The sequence below is a fragment of the Pteronotus mesoamericanus genome, unplaced genomic scaffold, assembly GCF_021234165.1.
Source record: "Pteronotus mesoamericanus isolate MK-2021 breed Mesoamerican mustached bat unplaced genomic scaffold, CSHL_Meso_final scaffold_31, whole genome shotgun sequence".
NCBI lineage: Eukaryota > Metazoa > Chordata > Mammalia > Chiroptera > Mormoopidae > Pteronotus > Pteronotus mesoamericanus.
Window position 1 is genome coordinate 30,546,172 of NW_026555312.1, and position 15,051 is coordinate 30,561,222.

At 33.7% G+C, this 15,051-nt stretch overlaps 1 protein-coding gene across 2 annotated transcripts in view; it reads left to right on the forward strand.

Annotated features, from left to right (window-relative positions):
• Window positions 1-15,051, forward strand: part of EXOC2 (exocyst complex component 2) — a 256,076-nt gene that overhangs the window by 163,963 nt on the left and 77,062 nt on the right. For both annotated transcript variants that reach the window (XM_054591988.1, XM_054591989.1), the window contains exons 14-21: window positions 2,801-2,866; window positions 3,034-3,191; window positions 3,573-3,694; window positions 4,819-4,880; window positions 9,790-9,870; window positions 10,367-10,426; window positions 11,069-11,130; window positions 14,054-14,120. In XM_054591988.1, coding sequence (XP_054447963.1) covers window positions 2,801-2,866; window positions 3,034-3,191; window positions 3,573-3,694; window positions 4,819-4,880; window positions 9,790-9,870; window positions 10,367-10,426; window positions 11,069-11,130; window positions 14,054-14,120 — 678 coding nt within the window. The remainder of the gene's footprint in view (window positions 1-2,800; window positions 2,867-3,033; window positions 3,192-3,572; window positions 3,695-4,818; window positions 4,881-9,789; window positions 9,871-10,366; window positions 10,427-11,068; window positions 11,131-14,053; window positions 14,121-15,051) is intronic.

Genomic DNA, 15,051 nt, shown 5'->3' on the forward strand with positions numbered 1-15,051 from the left:
GAAACAGAAAGTAGGCTAATAGACATCAGGGCCACTTGGAGTTACCTGAGTGGTCGTGACTCAGATGGAAGTCACTCTTGACATCTCTCCTTTCTCACTGAAGCACCCAGTGGAATCAGTAGGTTCAGCCACTTCTGCCTCAGAAGCGTATATCTAAGGCTTCCACAGGGATCCCTTGTTCACTCCTGTAGCCTAAGACATTGTTATTGCTTCCCTGGGTTAGTGCAGCGTTCTTCTAGCTAGTCATGCTCTTAACACTATCCCCTCTACCCACTTCTCACAGGAACTGTAAAACACTTCAGTTACTTCTCATTTGTATTGAAAATAAAGGGACAAAAATATCAGTTTCTGAGTTAAATCTCGGTGCACAAGGAATTTTGAGTGCTGTTTGCCAATGAGCTTAGGAATTTGCATATTGAACTATATTACTGAGGTAAATTTTGGGTTTTTGGGTTTGGGTCATTTTTTCAAAAATTTAAGTTTAAGTATTTCAAAGCAGAAATGTGTTTCTACAAAGAAAAAGTGATAAAAGCTGCATACTTCAAAGTTTTAAAATAAGTATAAATTTGAGCCTGAAGAATTGTGTATCTGTGTGTATGTTGACCACTTCCTATCAAGTATATCTGATATTTTTGTTGAAAACATTCTCAGTCTCTACTCTTCTTTTATGCATTCACATCAATAATGTTCATTATATAAACTAACTCTATACACTGTTTATCTAAGCATATACATAAAATATATATAATGTTACTTGTATTTTAAAATTAACTTGAAGTCAATATCATAATCCTTTGTATCCTAATCATAATCATTTCCTAACATGAAAGTTCTCTTGACTTGTCTTTAACCAATAATACATGAATATTTTAACTTTAAAGGATAACTTTAGCTTTATGTTAATGAAATACCAGAATTTTCTTTTACATTGTACCATTTTGTTTCTAATTCTTTATTTGGAAACTTTCCTAAGCTTGCCTTTCTAAGATATATTATGTAATACTATCTAGTTCTTAGAAAACTTGGTACTAAAATGTTAACTGAAATCCAGTTGAATTGATTTCTCTTTAATCATTGCACTGTAGTCATCTACACATTACTTTAAGGAGAATTATCAAAGGAAAACATGGCTAGCTATCAGTAAACAGATAAAAAATTAATTTTAGAATTCTGTAATATATTTTCTTCTAAGTTAGACTGTAAAACCTCTGAAGAAGGATGATGATTTACAATTTTAAAAAAATAAAATGCCAGCTATAATGCTTATATTCATAAATATTTGTCATGGTTATGGCATTAATGTCCTGAGATTATTAGACATTATTCTGGAGTTTACTCTTTCTTTCATTTCCATCCTAGTCAATGAGAAATGATGTTGAGAATGTTATCATGGGTATACTTTTAGGCAAGGGTGTCCAACCTTTTGGCTTCTGTGGGCCACATTGGTAGAAGAGTTGTCTTGGGCTACGCATTAAATACATAAACATTGACTAGAACTGGTGAGCAAAAAAAAAAAGGTCAGTGCATAATTTTTGTGAGATCTGCCACCACGGAAAACCAAAAAAAGCCCTCACATAATAACTCTAATTATGCAGCGGCCCTTTTGGTGATCTTTTAAAATTGTTGAGCAGGTCCCAAGTTTGTGGTAATTAATATAGAAAATTTATATATCTAAGTAATAAAATGTCCTTGATGTTTTTGTTAGTGTTCTTTATTATAAAAGTAAAAGAGGGCAGCATAAAACTAGTGGGATGTTTGACATTGTATTTGAGAAACGAGTGCATCAGTATCTGGTTTTATAGAAGTAGTTGCAGTTCTCAGTGAGTTCTCAAGGTGTTCATCACATATTTTGGTTCTAATTTCACTTTCAGTGTGTTTCATTCTTGAAAGTAGTTGCTTGCAAATGTAGGTGCCGCCAAATAGCAATGACATGAATAAGGCATGATTGTTAAGCAAGGGATATTTGTCTCTGGGAAGATAGAATTTATAAAAACCCAGTAAAGAGAAATGATCAAATTTTTCTTTAAGGTAAATGTCAGATTGCAGATCCGTGCATTCCTATTGAAAATTGGCAGGTAACATATTTATGTTGAGTGAAAATGGAGTCATAAATATAGCAAAATATTATTGTCACAGAAATCTCAAAATCCATTTTCAAATTCTTGTATCAAAGAGAAAAGCAAGGCTGCATATTTTTTTCACTGTTCAGAGGACTGTGTTTTGCCAATGTGTCAAAATGCATAAAATTGTCTGCCTTAATTTGAGCTTGCCATAATTTCAGTTTCCTTTGGAATGCTGTCATGGTTTGAAACATGGTATTCATAACTTGGTTTTCACCTTGAAGACACATATTTAACAAATAGCAAGAGCATACATATGTTTATTTTAGGTGAAATTGAACCATGCAATCAAAAAAATCTCATAATGTTATAAGTAAATTTGTGATTTTGTGTTGGGCCACATTCATAGCCATCCTGGACCACATGCTTAGATACTCCTGCTTTTAGGTTTAACCACATAAAATTGTTGATGAAAATGGCATATGAAAGTCCCCTACAAAAAGAAGGTTGTTTCAATTAATACTTATGTTCATTAATGAGAATTGTGCTTAAATGTTTTAGGAAGGTGAATAACTTCTTGTAATGAGAAAGGTTTCTGGATTAGTCATCCTTTAATTAGAAATTTAGACTATTTTCTTATACATTTCTTTTAATCAAGTTATAACCATATTTCATGTTTTTTTATATATAACTCCAGATTATTTCTAAAAATAAATGTTTGTTTGTTTTTTATTTTTGAGACTGCTGAGAAGTCAGGCCAGATTGAAAGATCAAAGAATGTAAGGCAAAGACAAAATGATTTTAAGGTAAGTTAAAGATAAGTATGTAGACTTTTCCAGCAGGGTAGATTTTCCTCAATCATAGTAGAAGACTTTATTCATGTTCACGATATTCATCATTCAGGCAGAACCCTTTATTTGATTTAATCAAGTTAGTGGCTTTTAATGCAGTTTGCTTATTTATTATTTTCCAGAAAATGATTCAGGAGGTAATGCACTGTCTTGTGAAGCTGATCCGTGGAGCACTGCTCCCACTCAGCATCCCAGAGGGTGGAGTGAGGCAGTACGGAGGCTGGGAAGTAAAGTCTGAGCTCTCTGGACAGTGCCTTGCTCATGTCATCCAGATCATAAGGTAAATATAGACACGCTCTCCTGAAAAGGGTAAGTATTTCTTGTCTGTTAAAAAACAACAATAAAAAACCTCAGGATAAGATATGATTTTTAATACATTCTTTGAGGAACTTTTACTTTCTTTCCTTTTGCCTCCACTGTTTCCCAGGTGTCATCTCGCAGGCTCTTAAACCTTCCTGGTTTTATGTTTGATGAGAATGTCAGACTAGATATGCATCTTTTATTGTTTAATTCATTGTTACTGTTATATTTTAACCCTTCTTATAGTTTTACTTTTACCTTGTTTTCAACATAATGTTGTAGCTTCTAAGCTGCATAATGAATAGCCAGAATGATGTGAATGCCCTCTACTCACTTTTATTTTATTGTGTTTACTTTACAGGCTTACTTATGAATCATTGACTGCCCTTGAAATTCCTAGTGACATGTTACAGACTATTCAGGATCTCATTTTGGATCTCCGAGTACGTTGTGTGGTAGTCACATTGCAACACACAGCAGAAGGTATAATAATGCAAATTGATGACATTTACTAGACAATGGTTATGTGAATATGCCACCTCTTTCTGGTTTCCAAATATTTGAAACAAGAAATTACTTTTATGGAAATTTGAATATTTTAGATCACCTGTAGCTGCTCAATATTTTTTTAAGAAGGGGTATTTTAAAAATTGGAGATGTCAGACTGTGCAGAAACTAAGATGGATCTACCTGAAAAATATTTATGGATATTAAAAACATCCTAATGGCAAATGTTAAGTAGAGAAGATAGAGAATAAAATGTATATAAAATATTATCCCAATTTTGAAAAAATATATGCATATTTTAAAAGTTTAATTTACAAATATCAATGTAAAATTAAGAAAAACGCTGTTAATGGTTTTTCAGATAGTAGAAGTTATAGGCAATGCTCATTTTCTTCATAGTTTCTAGAATTTGGGAGATTTTTACATACAGTTATAAAAAACAGTTAAGATTATCTTTACAAAAGGAACCTTTTGGATATTAAATATTTTCAAAAACAAAAGCATTGTTATAAATGATATAAGACATTACTGTCTAACATCATATATATATAGAAATGGTGATTGATATACTCAGTAAATGGAAATGGAATGGAGTCAGCTGAGAAACTGAGCAGTGTCCTTTTAATTCATCATCTCTTACTCTTGGGGAACTGAAACGACTGCCGTGGAAAAAGTTTGGACATGTTGCATTCCTTCAGCCAAGTGAAAATCAGAGTGTCATTGTCAGGAATGTATGGGATTAAAATACAATCTAAATTTTTCATTAGAAATTTTAAGGAAAAAATGTTATTTTGTACATGTTTAATATTATCAAGAATGCTGACTAATACATTGTCTAAAGTTATTAAACCTAGCTTAGCATTCTCCAAATTGAGATATGTAATCAAAAATTTTACTTACGTTAATATTTTATTAGAAAAATGTAGTGAACAATATACATTTAAATCCTTGACTCTACCAGAATTATATTCTGAACCTACTTTCACCGATTTTTTACAAACCTATAAAAAAGTTAAAAATCATAACCCATAGATTTTTATCTCTATAAAGTTCAGTGAGATAACTACAATAAGAAGTGCTTGTGTTTGTTCTCCCTATAGAAGTAAAGAGATTAGCTGAAAAGGAAGACTGGATTGTTGATAATGAAGGGCTGACTTCTCTAGTAAGTTTAAATTCTTTTAAATTCTTTTAAGTGATTAATCATTAGTGTATATTCAAAATTAATGATTTATTATATTAATAAGGAGCGTGTGCTCTCTCTATTCCAACTCTAGTTTCTGAAAATAGGAAAATAAAGTTTTTCTTAGAGTCATTTTTGCTGAACACTAACCACACATATTTAAAAATTAATAAAAAGTGGATTTCTTTTAGAATAATTACTTTGATCCTGTATCACTTACTATTTTTGTTTACATTGCATTTTTAATAGATTATGCTTAATTCTAAGTTACCCAGCAACTTGAATTTTTCAGAAAAGCCAGGATAGAAAAAAATGCTATTGCTGACTCCTAGGCCAAAACAAAACAAATAAACAAGAGGAAACTTCTCCATATATATACATAGGTCGAGTAAGCACGATCTCTTCCTTCAAAAGAGTCATGTTTTTAGATGGGATGTTTAGGTTTACAAAATACCTTTGAATATAGTTTTCATATTTTCATGTTTTACATCTGTGTCATGGACCAGATTTTGAGAGGCAAATAGCAGTTTCTGCTTAGTCCGTAGATAAGAAAACTAAAATAAATGGTTTTGATTTGCTGAAATTTATAAAATAGTGGTTGAGTCAGGTTTTTTTCTTTTTTTACTGTTATTACCATTTTTTCCACAAAGTTAGTCAATATCGTTGACTCTGTTCCCTATGCTGTACATTATATCCCTGTGATTTATTTGAGTCAAGTTGTTGAGAAGCAATAATGCCATGTAATATTTCTTGATTTCCTCTAATTACTGTACTTCTAACAGTTTTCCTTGAGAGTTGAGGGATTTTTGACAAGTTGAAATTTTTCCTTCTATTCCTTCAAAGTTCATGGTTTCATCCAGAGGTAATATAAACATATACAACTATACTTTTACCTTATATGTAACAATGTGGCTTACAACAGCAGTGCTTACTTCCACAATTTTATAAGTTAAATTATGCTTGAAATGAGGGGAATGTATTAGTTTAATAAATCCATTGTTATTATATTTTTTAAAAGAATTATTTTTTAAAAAATCTGTTTTGATTCATTTGGCTCATTTTATTTTTAATTATGATTTATATTAAATAAAACTAATAACTAATTCTGTCACACTAAATATTTTGAGGGAGAAGGTGTGGGGCAGACCTTGCACCATCCATTATGACAGCCATGTTACATGTGGCTTGTGTGAAATACACATCAGATTTCAAAGACTCAGTACAAAAAGAAAGAATGTAAAATATCTCAACTTTTTATATTGACCACATGTTGAAGTAATGTTTTGGTATATTTCATTACACAAATTATATTAAAATTAATTTTTTCATTTTAATTCTCTTAATGTGGTTACTGGAAAATCTGAAATTGAATGCATGGCTTGTGCTTGTGGCTTACATTATACTTCTGCTGGGCAGCACTGGTGTAATGAAACAGGTACTGCACTGCATTTAGAATCATGGTCTGATTCAGTCCTGTTTCTGCTACATGATAACCATGCAATCTCTAAGCAGCCACTTAACCTATCTGCCCTAATTAAAGAAGCAGCAGAACATTTTTTCACAGTGTTGCTAGTTAAGATGAAATGGGATGCTATAGAATAAAGCACTGAATTACAAAGCTTTGTGCACTTATAAAGGAATTTAATTTATTAAAATAATGCCTGTAATACTGGGGCCACTATAATAATACCTTAAGTTTATGTTATACCTTACCGTTTTCAAAGCTCTTTCATATAACCCTATCCCACTTAATTATCACAGCATGCCTGGAAAATGGGTCATAAAGGAGTCATTTGACCAACATACATTGAATAATGTGCTGCAAATGAAATAGACCAGGGCACATTAAACATCAAATTTCCTTGATGCATGGTTTTTGATACGTGTTTCAGATAAGACTTGTACAAATGCAATAAATATGTATGTTTAATCTGAGAAAAATAGAGTATCATAAAAACAATTGCCATAAATTCAACAAAACTTAGCAGTGAAAGAGGTATTGGCTTTAGGTCCTTCTTCAGGTGTTTCTTGCACACACAGTTAGCCCAGAATGTGTTCCCTGAGTGCTGCCACACCTGGATCCCAGTGTGTGCTTCTGTGATAACTGCCACTCCTGAAGTTCCAGTGTGTGCTTATCTGATAGCTTTTACTGTGCGGTCCCAGTGTGTGCTCATGTGTTAGCTGCTACGCCTGAAGTCCTAGTGTCCGTTTACCTGATACCTGCCACACTGCCACACCTAGGGTTCTACTGTGTTCCTACCTGATAGCTGCCATGCCTGAGGTCCTAGTGTGTGTCTACCAGATAGCTGCCACACCTGAGCTCCAGGTGTATTCTTACCTGATAGCTGTCACACTTGAGATACCAGTGTGGGCTTATGTCATAGCTGCCATATTTGGTTCCCAGTGTGTGCATATGTGATAGCTGCTATATATCTAAGATTGTTTGAGTAGATGAGCCTCTTTGAGAATGCTTTGAAATGGTTACAATAAAAATTATTTGTAGTCAATTTAAATTTTAACTATAATAGTAAGAAACTGTAACCTTTATAACTAATTTCATGTTTGGTCTCACATATACAAGCCAGAAAACTAAACCCACTGCACCTTGTAGATGAATGACCCACAAGAAGTTACACTTGTGGTGTCAGCCAATCCTTCTTCAAGTCACATGTTGCTGAAGAAACTTGCTAACATGATAGACTTGATAAAGCTGAGCATGATTTTAACTATTTAGCATGGACCTCACTGAAGAGATAGTGAATCAGTGCTTAGAATAAAAGTCTGAGTTCTAGCTTTGAGTGTTTTAACTTAACTAACATCTGAAAAACTCTTAGACTTTGAACAATGACTTAGATTACATGCCTCTAATTTATTTTTGTTAATGTTTCTATAGTACCAGTCCCATTTGTTTGAAATGTGATTACGTTTTTCTTTTTCTGTGATGGGGGTAGGATGACATTCTTTATTATGTTAAAGAAATAAACAGGCAGCTTTGCCTTATTATGACTGTTCTTTTAGCTGAAGTATCTTTAATTTGAACTTCACTTCAGTGCTCTGAAATAGTTTCTTTGAAAGCATCCCATTTTCTCATGTTGAAAATATTTTCTGCTTTTTTAAACTTTGGATAACTCTGAGAATTTTTTCCTTTCAGAAGAACTGAAATGATTTGTGATAATTCCTTGTATCAGCTAAATTTGTGTTTCACTGGCAATACACAGAGATAGCACTATTTCCATTTAGAGAAAAGAAATAGATATTTTGACTCTCATTTATTCCTAATTTAACTGAAACCGTTCATTATGCTTTCTGGTATTCTCTGTCCATTTATTTTATTAATATAGATATAGAACAAAAATAAGAAAGCCTAGTTGAATTTTGGTTTTAATTCTATTACTATTTTAACATAGATTTTCATTCTTTTTGAGTCAGATACATTGGATGGGCAAGATCAGGTATCTAACAAAAATTTTGACTCTTAAAAACTCTGTGCAGTTGGTATTTCATCCTATAATCACCACCACCACGACCACCCACCCCGCCCCCTTTTTTTGGCGGGGTTTCTTCTAAATATTTTGTATGGTGCCCTCTGGTGGCTTCAAAGTGCAGCATTGAAGTTGAGGCACTATTTTAACTTTTCATTAAATCTGGGTTCCTTTTTGTTAGAAAACAAAGGTGTCTTTTTTTTTTTTTTCCTTGAATACAGGTGTCTCTTTTTTATTTTTCCCCCCAACTCTTTTAAAAATTGAAATGTGAAATGAGGAGAGGTTCTGACTCCAAATTTTTGCACAGAGCTGATTTATATGAACTTTGAGCCTTGCACAGGTCCATGCCCCTGAATGAAATCTAGATCCTTCGCTTTAACTCTTGAACTCCTATGCCCACGCTCAATGGTTGTGACACATTGTGGCCCCTCAATTCCGTCAGGTTCTGTCCACCCTGGGTGGGACCTGTGCACATGTTGTCCTCCGTCCCAGAGCTCACTTCTCTCCTTCCCTTTTCTTTTTAGGGGCTGCTTCCCCTTCTTCTTCAGCTCTCAGCTTAAATGTTCTCCCTGTGTCTTTAACCTCCTTTAAGTATCCTTTTTAGAACAGATACCCCTTCATTGCCATTTTTCTCTGAATGCCACTTAACTTTCTTCATGAAAATCAGTTTCAGATTGCACTTATTTCTGTACTTTTTACTTTTTCTAGTAAAAAAGAACAATTTTGTTGACTCTTACTTTTATGGTCAGTGTCACCCTAGAATATACACTGAATGAGAACTCTGTCTTTCTTGCTCTTATATCCCTGTCACCTAACCAAGGCCTGGCAAAGAATACCTTAAATACAGTTAGAAGCTAAGATGTTAGGATTCATTGAAATTTTTCTTGAATGCCATTTGTTGCACATTTTTTAAGTTTCATTTTCTGATTTAATGAATGTATAAAATGACTGTAATGGTTTTTTAAATTAAAGATCCTGGATCTTTTCTGGATCATTATTAACATTAAATTTTCTTGAACAATACCAAAGATGTGGAAGATCTAAGAGACAGAGCACATTCAGACCACCCCCTGCAAGCAGGGTTTAAAATATGAGATCGTTATATGTACTTGCCTTTTATTGTGTCATCTGCCTCTCAGAAGAGTAGAATTTTGAAGACAAATTTTAGTTATATCTGACTTCTGCTCTAATTGAAATAGATGGATTTGAGAGTTTCAAGATTTAGCCATTTTTAAATATCAGTTGCAAAACATGGCAAAGCTAAATCTCAATGACTAGATTGTTTGTATCTCTGTTTCGTTCCATAAATTTGAAAAATTGAGACTTTTTGGCTGTATTCACTTCTTTTAAATGTCTTAATAACTAATGCTTGCTTTGAATTTTAAGAGACACATTTTTTTCCCCTCTAGCCATATCAGTTTGAACAGTGCATTGTACATTCTCTGCAATCACTTAAAGGAGTCCTAGACTGCAAGCCTGGAGAAGCCAGTGTAAGTGTTCTGTTACATTCAACCTCTATTTCAGACTTTCCCAGAGAACCGTTGTGAATCACAGTTAAAAGTTTTGAGTCATTTCAGCACAACAGCTTTTCCCTCTGACTGCTTGCTTGTTTTATTTCATGTAACTATATAGACTGTTGATTTGTTGATTCCAAGAGAGGCTGATAGAAGTTAAAGATGTGAATGTAAGAGTTGTAGGCAGGCTACTTGCATTGTTAACACTTTGTATACAGAGTAAACAAGGGACTTAGGTGTTCTTAAGCAGCTTCCCCATGCTCCAGCCTTCTGCCAGTGTCTTCTCAGGGCGAATCCCTATAGGTAGCAATACTTCCTGTAGTCCAGTTTTTATTCATGGTCCTTTTTCAGAGTAACGTTACACACACTAGAAGCAGTTTTCCATATGTTAATTTTTATATTGAACTTTGTAAACTAAAGTTGTGTTTTCTTGGCAAAGTCCAAAAATTTTCACCAAAATTCTTCCTGACAGGTATTTCAACAACCTAAAACACAGGAGGAAGTTTGCCAACTAAGCATCAATATCATGCAGGTAATACGTAAAAGCACTGATGCCCTGAGCCTGAAATAGTGCAAATTATTTGTCAACCCTCTCTTATTTAGAATATGTATATAAACATATATTAAATATGTATTTCTTTTTTCATCTGTTTGATAGTTTATAGTAAGTCAGATAACAAAATAAATTTCAAGGTAAAATTCCAGTTTGTTTTAGCAATACCTCAATATTTCATTTATATTATGTTCCCTTGTTTTGTGTTCTCACAGAACTTTATATATATTTCTGTTAGAGCACAGATTAAGTGACATGACAGTTGTTTACATTGTGTCCAGAGTGCGAAGTCCTTTTATTGGGACTGGTGCTTTGTGAACACATAAAGAAGGTTCAGCATGCAAGTGAATGAGTGAGAGAAAGGGAAAGGTGTTTTTCCTAAAATATATGCAAGAACTCAATATTTGCATAAAAATATAAGTGCTTATAATTTTCTGTTACTTATGCAATATACTTTGGTGGATGAATATCACTTATGGGAGATACATACATACATACATATATACCTTTTATAAGGGTATGTATTTCTTGTTTTTTTATTTACATAAAGTTATTTTTAATGTTAAAATAGATTAGAATCTAAGAGTTCATGTCACTGAAATTTCTTATTTTTTGACTTAGATTTTTATATATTGTCTGGAACAATTGAGCATCAAGCCTGATGCAGATGTAGATACCACACAGTAAGTAAAACTGAAATTAATCTCATACTTGCATTTAGGAGGATTAAAAATACAGACTGATGTTCTATATTTGGCTTTATATCCTGAGACTTCCAATAAGAGAGCTAAATTTTTCTATTAAAGTTTATATTATTCTATATTTGACCTATATTCTTCCCATAATTTATCTTTTAAGCTCATCTTAGCATTACTAGAGACATGTTGAGCAAACTGAACACAGGATTAGCTCACTAATTATCCAAATGAAGTTTTATACAATAAACAAGAGAGCAGAAAATTAAAATATATTACTCCTTTGTGTTAACATTTACAGTTCTGGTAGAGAGGATTTCACTAATACTCGTGTTAAATAATTATGTTAATGGGGTTAATTCTGGGTTGGGCTTCTTTGGGCTGAAGGGGGCAAACCTTAATTCTTGATATTTATAAATCCATGTGATAATTCTCTTATAATAAAGCTCTAGGATTTTTTTTTTTAAATCTAGCTCTTCTGAATGACATTGGGATGTGTAACTTTTGTGCGCCTCAGATTTATGCTTTGGTACATAATACTGAAATAAATGCCTGTTAAAGTCATAATTGAAAAATTGAGAAGTTCTACTTATTTGTCTACCTCCTGATATTGGTTTGTACCCCTCAGTAGAAAAGACTATCACTTCTCTGAGACCTAATAAGTACCTAATTCTTCTAGTTTTTGCTTAATTTAATTTGATTTTGTATGTTTAACACATTAATCCACCAGGAAGTTGTATTGTTAATCAGTTTCCTGATATGATTGATTAAATAAATCTTTCCTTGCCCTGGCTGTTTTGGCTCAGTGGATTGAATGCATGCAGGCCTGAGAAATTAAAAGGTCACTGGTTCAGTTCCCAGTCAGGGCATATGCCTGAGTTGTGGGCCAGGTCCCCAGTAGGGGGCGCGCAAGAGGCAACCACACATTGATGTTTCTCTTCCTTTCTTCCTCCCCTCCCCTCTCTCAATAAATAAATAAAATCTTAAATAAATAAATACAGCTTTCTTCCTGTTGTTTTGTTATATTTTTGTTTATTATATTACTGAATTCTAATATATAGTGCAGTGTATTTCTGAACTTTTCTGTTTCATTCATCTAATATTTTCTATCAGGTTGTGTTATTTTCATTATCGTTAGTTTACTCTTTTGACATTTTTCAGATTGGTATTTTTATTGCTTCTGTTTTTAAATATTTGATATTTTCATCTGTAAGTCTTCCATATGAATTCTAAAGTCTGTTGGTTAGGTTTAAAGAAAGGAATTCCTGGTAAGGTATTTATTTTGATTCTGCTCTGTCTTTAAATTAATGAATGGATTTATGGTATTCCCTCCTGTATGTATGATAATAACAATTTTAGTTATTGTATTCTTAGCTCTGATTTTTTTTTCCTATCTATTTGTTGAAATTTTCACTGAGTTCATCCATTCTTCTCCCAGGTTCATTGAACATTTCTATAACCATTATTTTGAACTCTTTATTAGATTGCTTATTTCCATTTCATTTAGTATTTTTTTCCCCTGTGGTTTTGTCTTTTTTGTTTGTTTGTTTTTGTTTTTTGGGGGGGTTACATATTCCTCTTTCTCCACATTTTGCCTATATCTCTCTCTGTTTGTTTCTATGTATTAGATAGATCAGCTACATCTACCAGCCTTGAAAGAGTAGCCTTCTGTAGAAGGTGATCTTTGGGGCCCAGTGGTACAATTTTTCCTTGTCACCAGAACTAGATGCTCCAGGGATGCTCCTGTGTGGGTTGTGTGCACTCTCCTTTTTTGTAGTTGCACTGTAGTTGATGTTGACACTCCTGTGTGTAGGGTATTCCCAGGTCAACTGGATGTGAGAACTGGCTGTGACTGCTGAGGATGATCTAGTATGAAGGGGCTGACCCTCCACAGTGGGAGCCACTTTGGGGATGCCTTGGTAGTGGTCGAGGCTGTGTACTGGGTGTGCTCATCCTGGAGCTGCTTGAAAGGTACTTTGCTGCTAGCTGCCTGCCAGGTGTGCTAGTGGTAGAGGTGCTTGGATGGGACCTCAGAGCAGATTGAGACATATGCTTTGGAGTCACTTTGAAGTGGTTTTGGCCTGGACAGAACCTGATGTGTGCCCTCTGATGAATGCTGGAGTGGGGTGAAGGTATAGAGAGTGTCAGAATTGGCACTGGCCTATGCTGGGCATGTTAGGTCGAAGGAGTGTGAGACAGAAGAAAAATTCATGGCATTTGCCAGTACTTCAGTCCATGGAGAAAATTCCCATTGATCACTGCTCCTCCAATACTTTCCCTAAAACTAGTCAATATAATTGCTTCATGGGTGACCCAGATACTTTTCCAACTACTGCCTCAGTGTTGGGACTTGTAGTGATTGAGTTTGTATTGTACTTGAGCCCTTAAAGAGTGGATGTAAGCCCTGCTGGTTCTCAAAGCAATATGCTATGGGGTCTTCCTCTTCCTGGTGTAAGTTCCCTGGGCTGAGACACCTGGTATGGGATTCAGACCCCTCTGTCATCAGGGAGGACCACTGTGGTTTTGGTATTTCTCCCACTTGTGGATCACCACACTGGGTATATGGGTCCTGACCAGCCTATATCTCTGCCCTCCTACCCATCTAGATATGGCTTTTTCTTTATATCCTTGAGCTGTCGAAAAAACTGTTCAACTAGTCTTCAGATTCTTCTCAGTGAAGATTGCTCTATATTTAGTTGTAGTTTTGGTGTGTCCATGGGAGGAGGTGAGCTAAGGACCTACCTACTCTGCCATCTCAACTCCTACTACCCAGAAAACTGACCAAAATATTTTAAAGTCAAATTAACATAAGGCTCATTGCATGTTTTTATTGATATAGTTGACATATAACATTATATTAGCAGTTTTATTTTAGTCTTTTGATTATTCTCTTTCTTGCTATTATATTCAGTCTTTCCATTGATGTTTCTTCTCCTGATTTGTTTGGAAGTATTCATGAAGACCTCAGTTTGACTTCTGTAAGTAAGATGATAAATAATTAAGATAATAAATAGAGAGTAAAACGTCATTTAAAAACTGTATAATTACAATTTCATAAATCTGCCTAAATTACCTATGATATTAGGGCTGTAACTTACTACTCTATACTTTGGAGTTGTGTTTTATTTTGTGAAAATATTAATAAGAATATAATTTTATATGTATTTTTCTCTTTAAATCTTTTTAGCTGAAGTGGCAACTTAACTAGTTCCATCTACTCTCTGCATCACACAGGTTCTTAAGTGTGAACTAGATGTCCTATCAGATCCCTGGTACTTGAGAGTTTCTCCACATTTTTCCTCTTTAACCAAAGAAGCTCTGCTTTTCTGTATTTTATTTCTGTAAGTTCCCTAATAGCACTTTATTTGAACAAAAAGTTCCATGACAAAAACAAAGCCAAACATACACATACACATATATATGTATGCATATATGTGTGTCTATACACACACAATTTAAAAAATATATACATGTATTTAGGGATGATTCACACACATATTTTATTACATGTATAAATTTAGCTGTTGAAATCCAAACTTCAGCTATCTTAAAAACAAATGACCTTCTCTGGTCTGTCATTAGCTTGAAGAATGTATGTGTGTGTGTGTGTATGTATGTGTATCACTCAAGAAAAAAAACATATAACCTAAATATTCTGCTCTATATTATGTCCACAATTATTATACTTATAAATATGAATTCCTAAATAAGCAGTTTGTTATATTGGGGAAAGTACAGTTTAATCACAGTAGTTTTTAATAAAATCTGTTAGTTAATGAACTGACATAGATAATTCAGGAAGAAAATAGGTTCTAAAGAAAGACTAAAAATTTGGTTTGGGTCTAGATATATTAAATACGTGTCATTCAGGTAGAGCCATTTAGTGGAGGATTAGATGTACTTATTTGG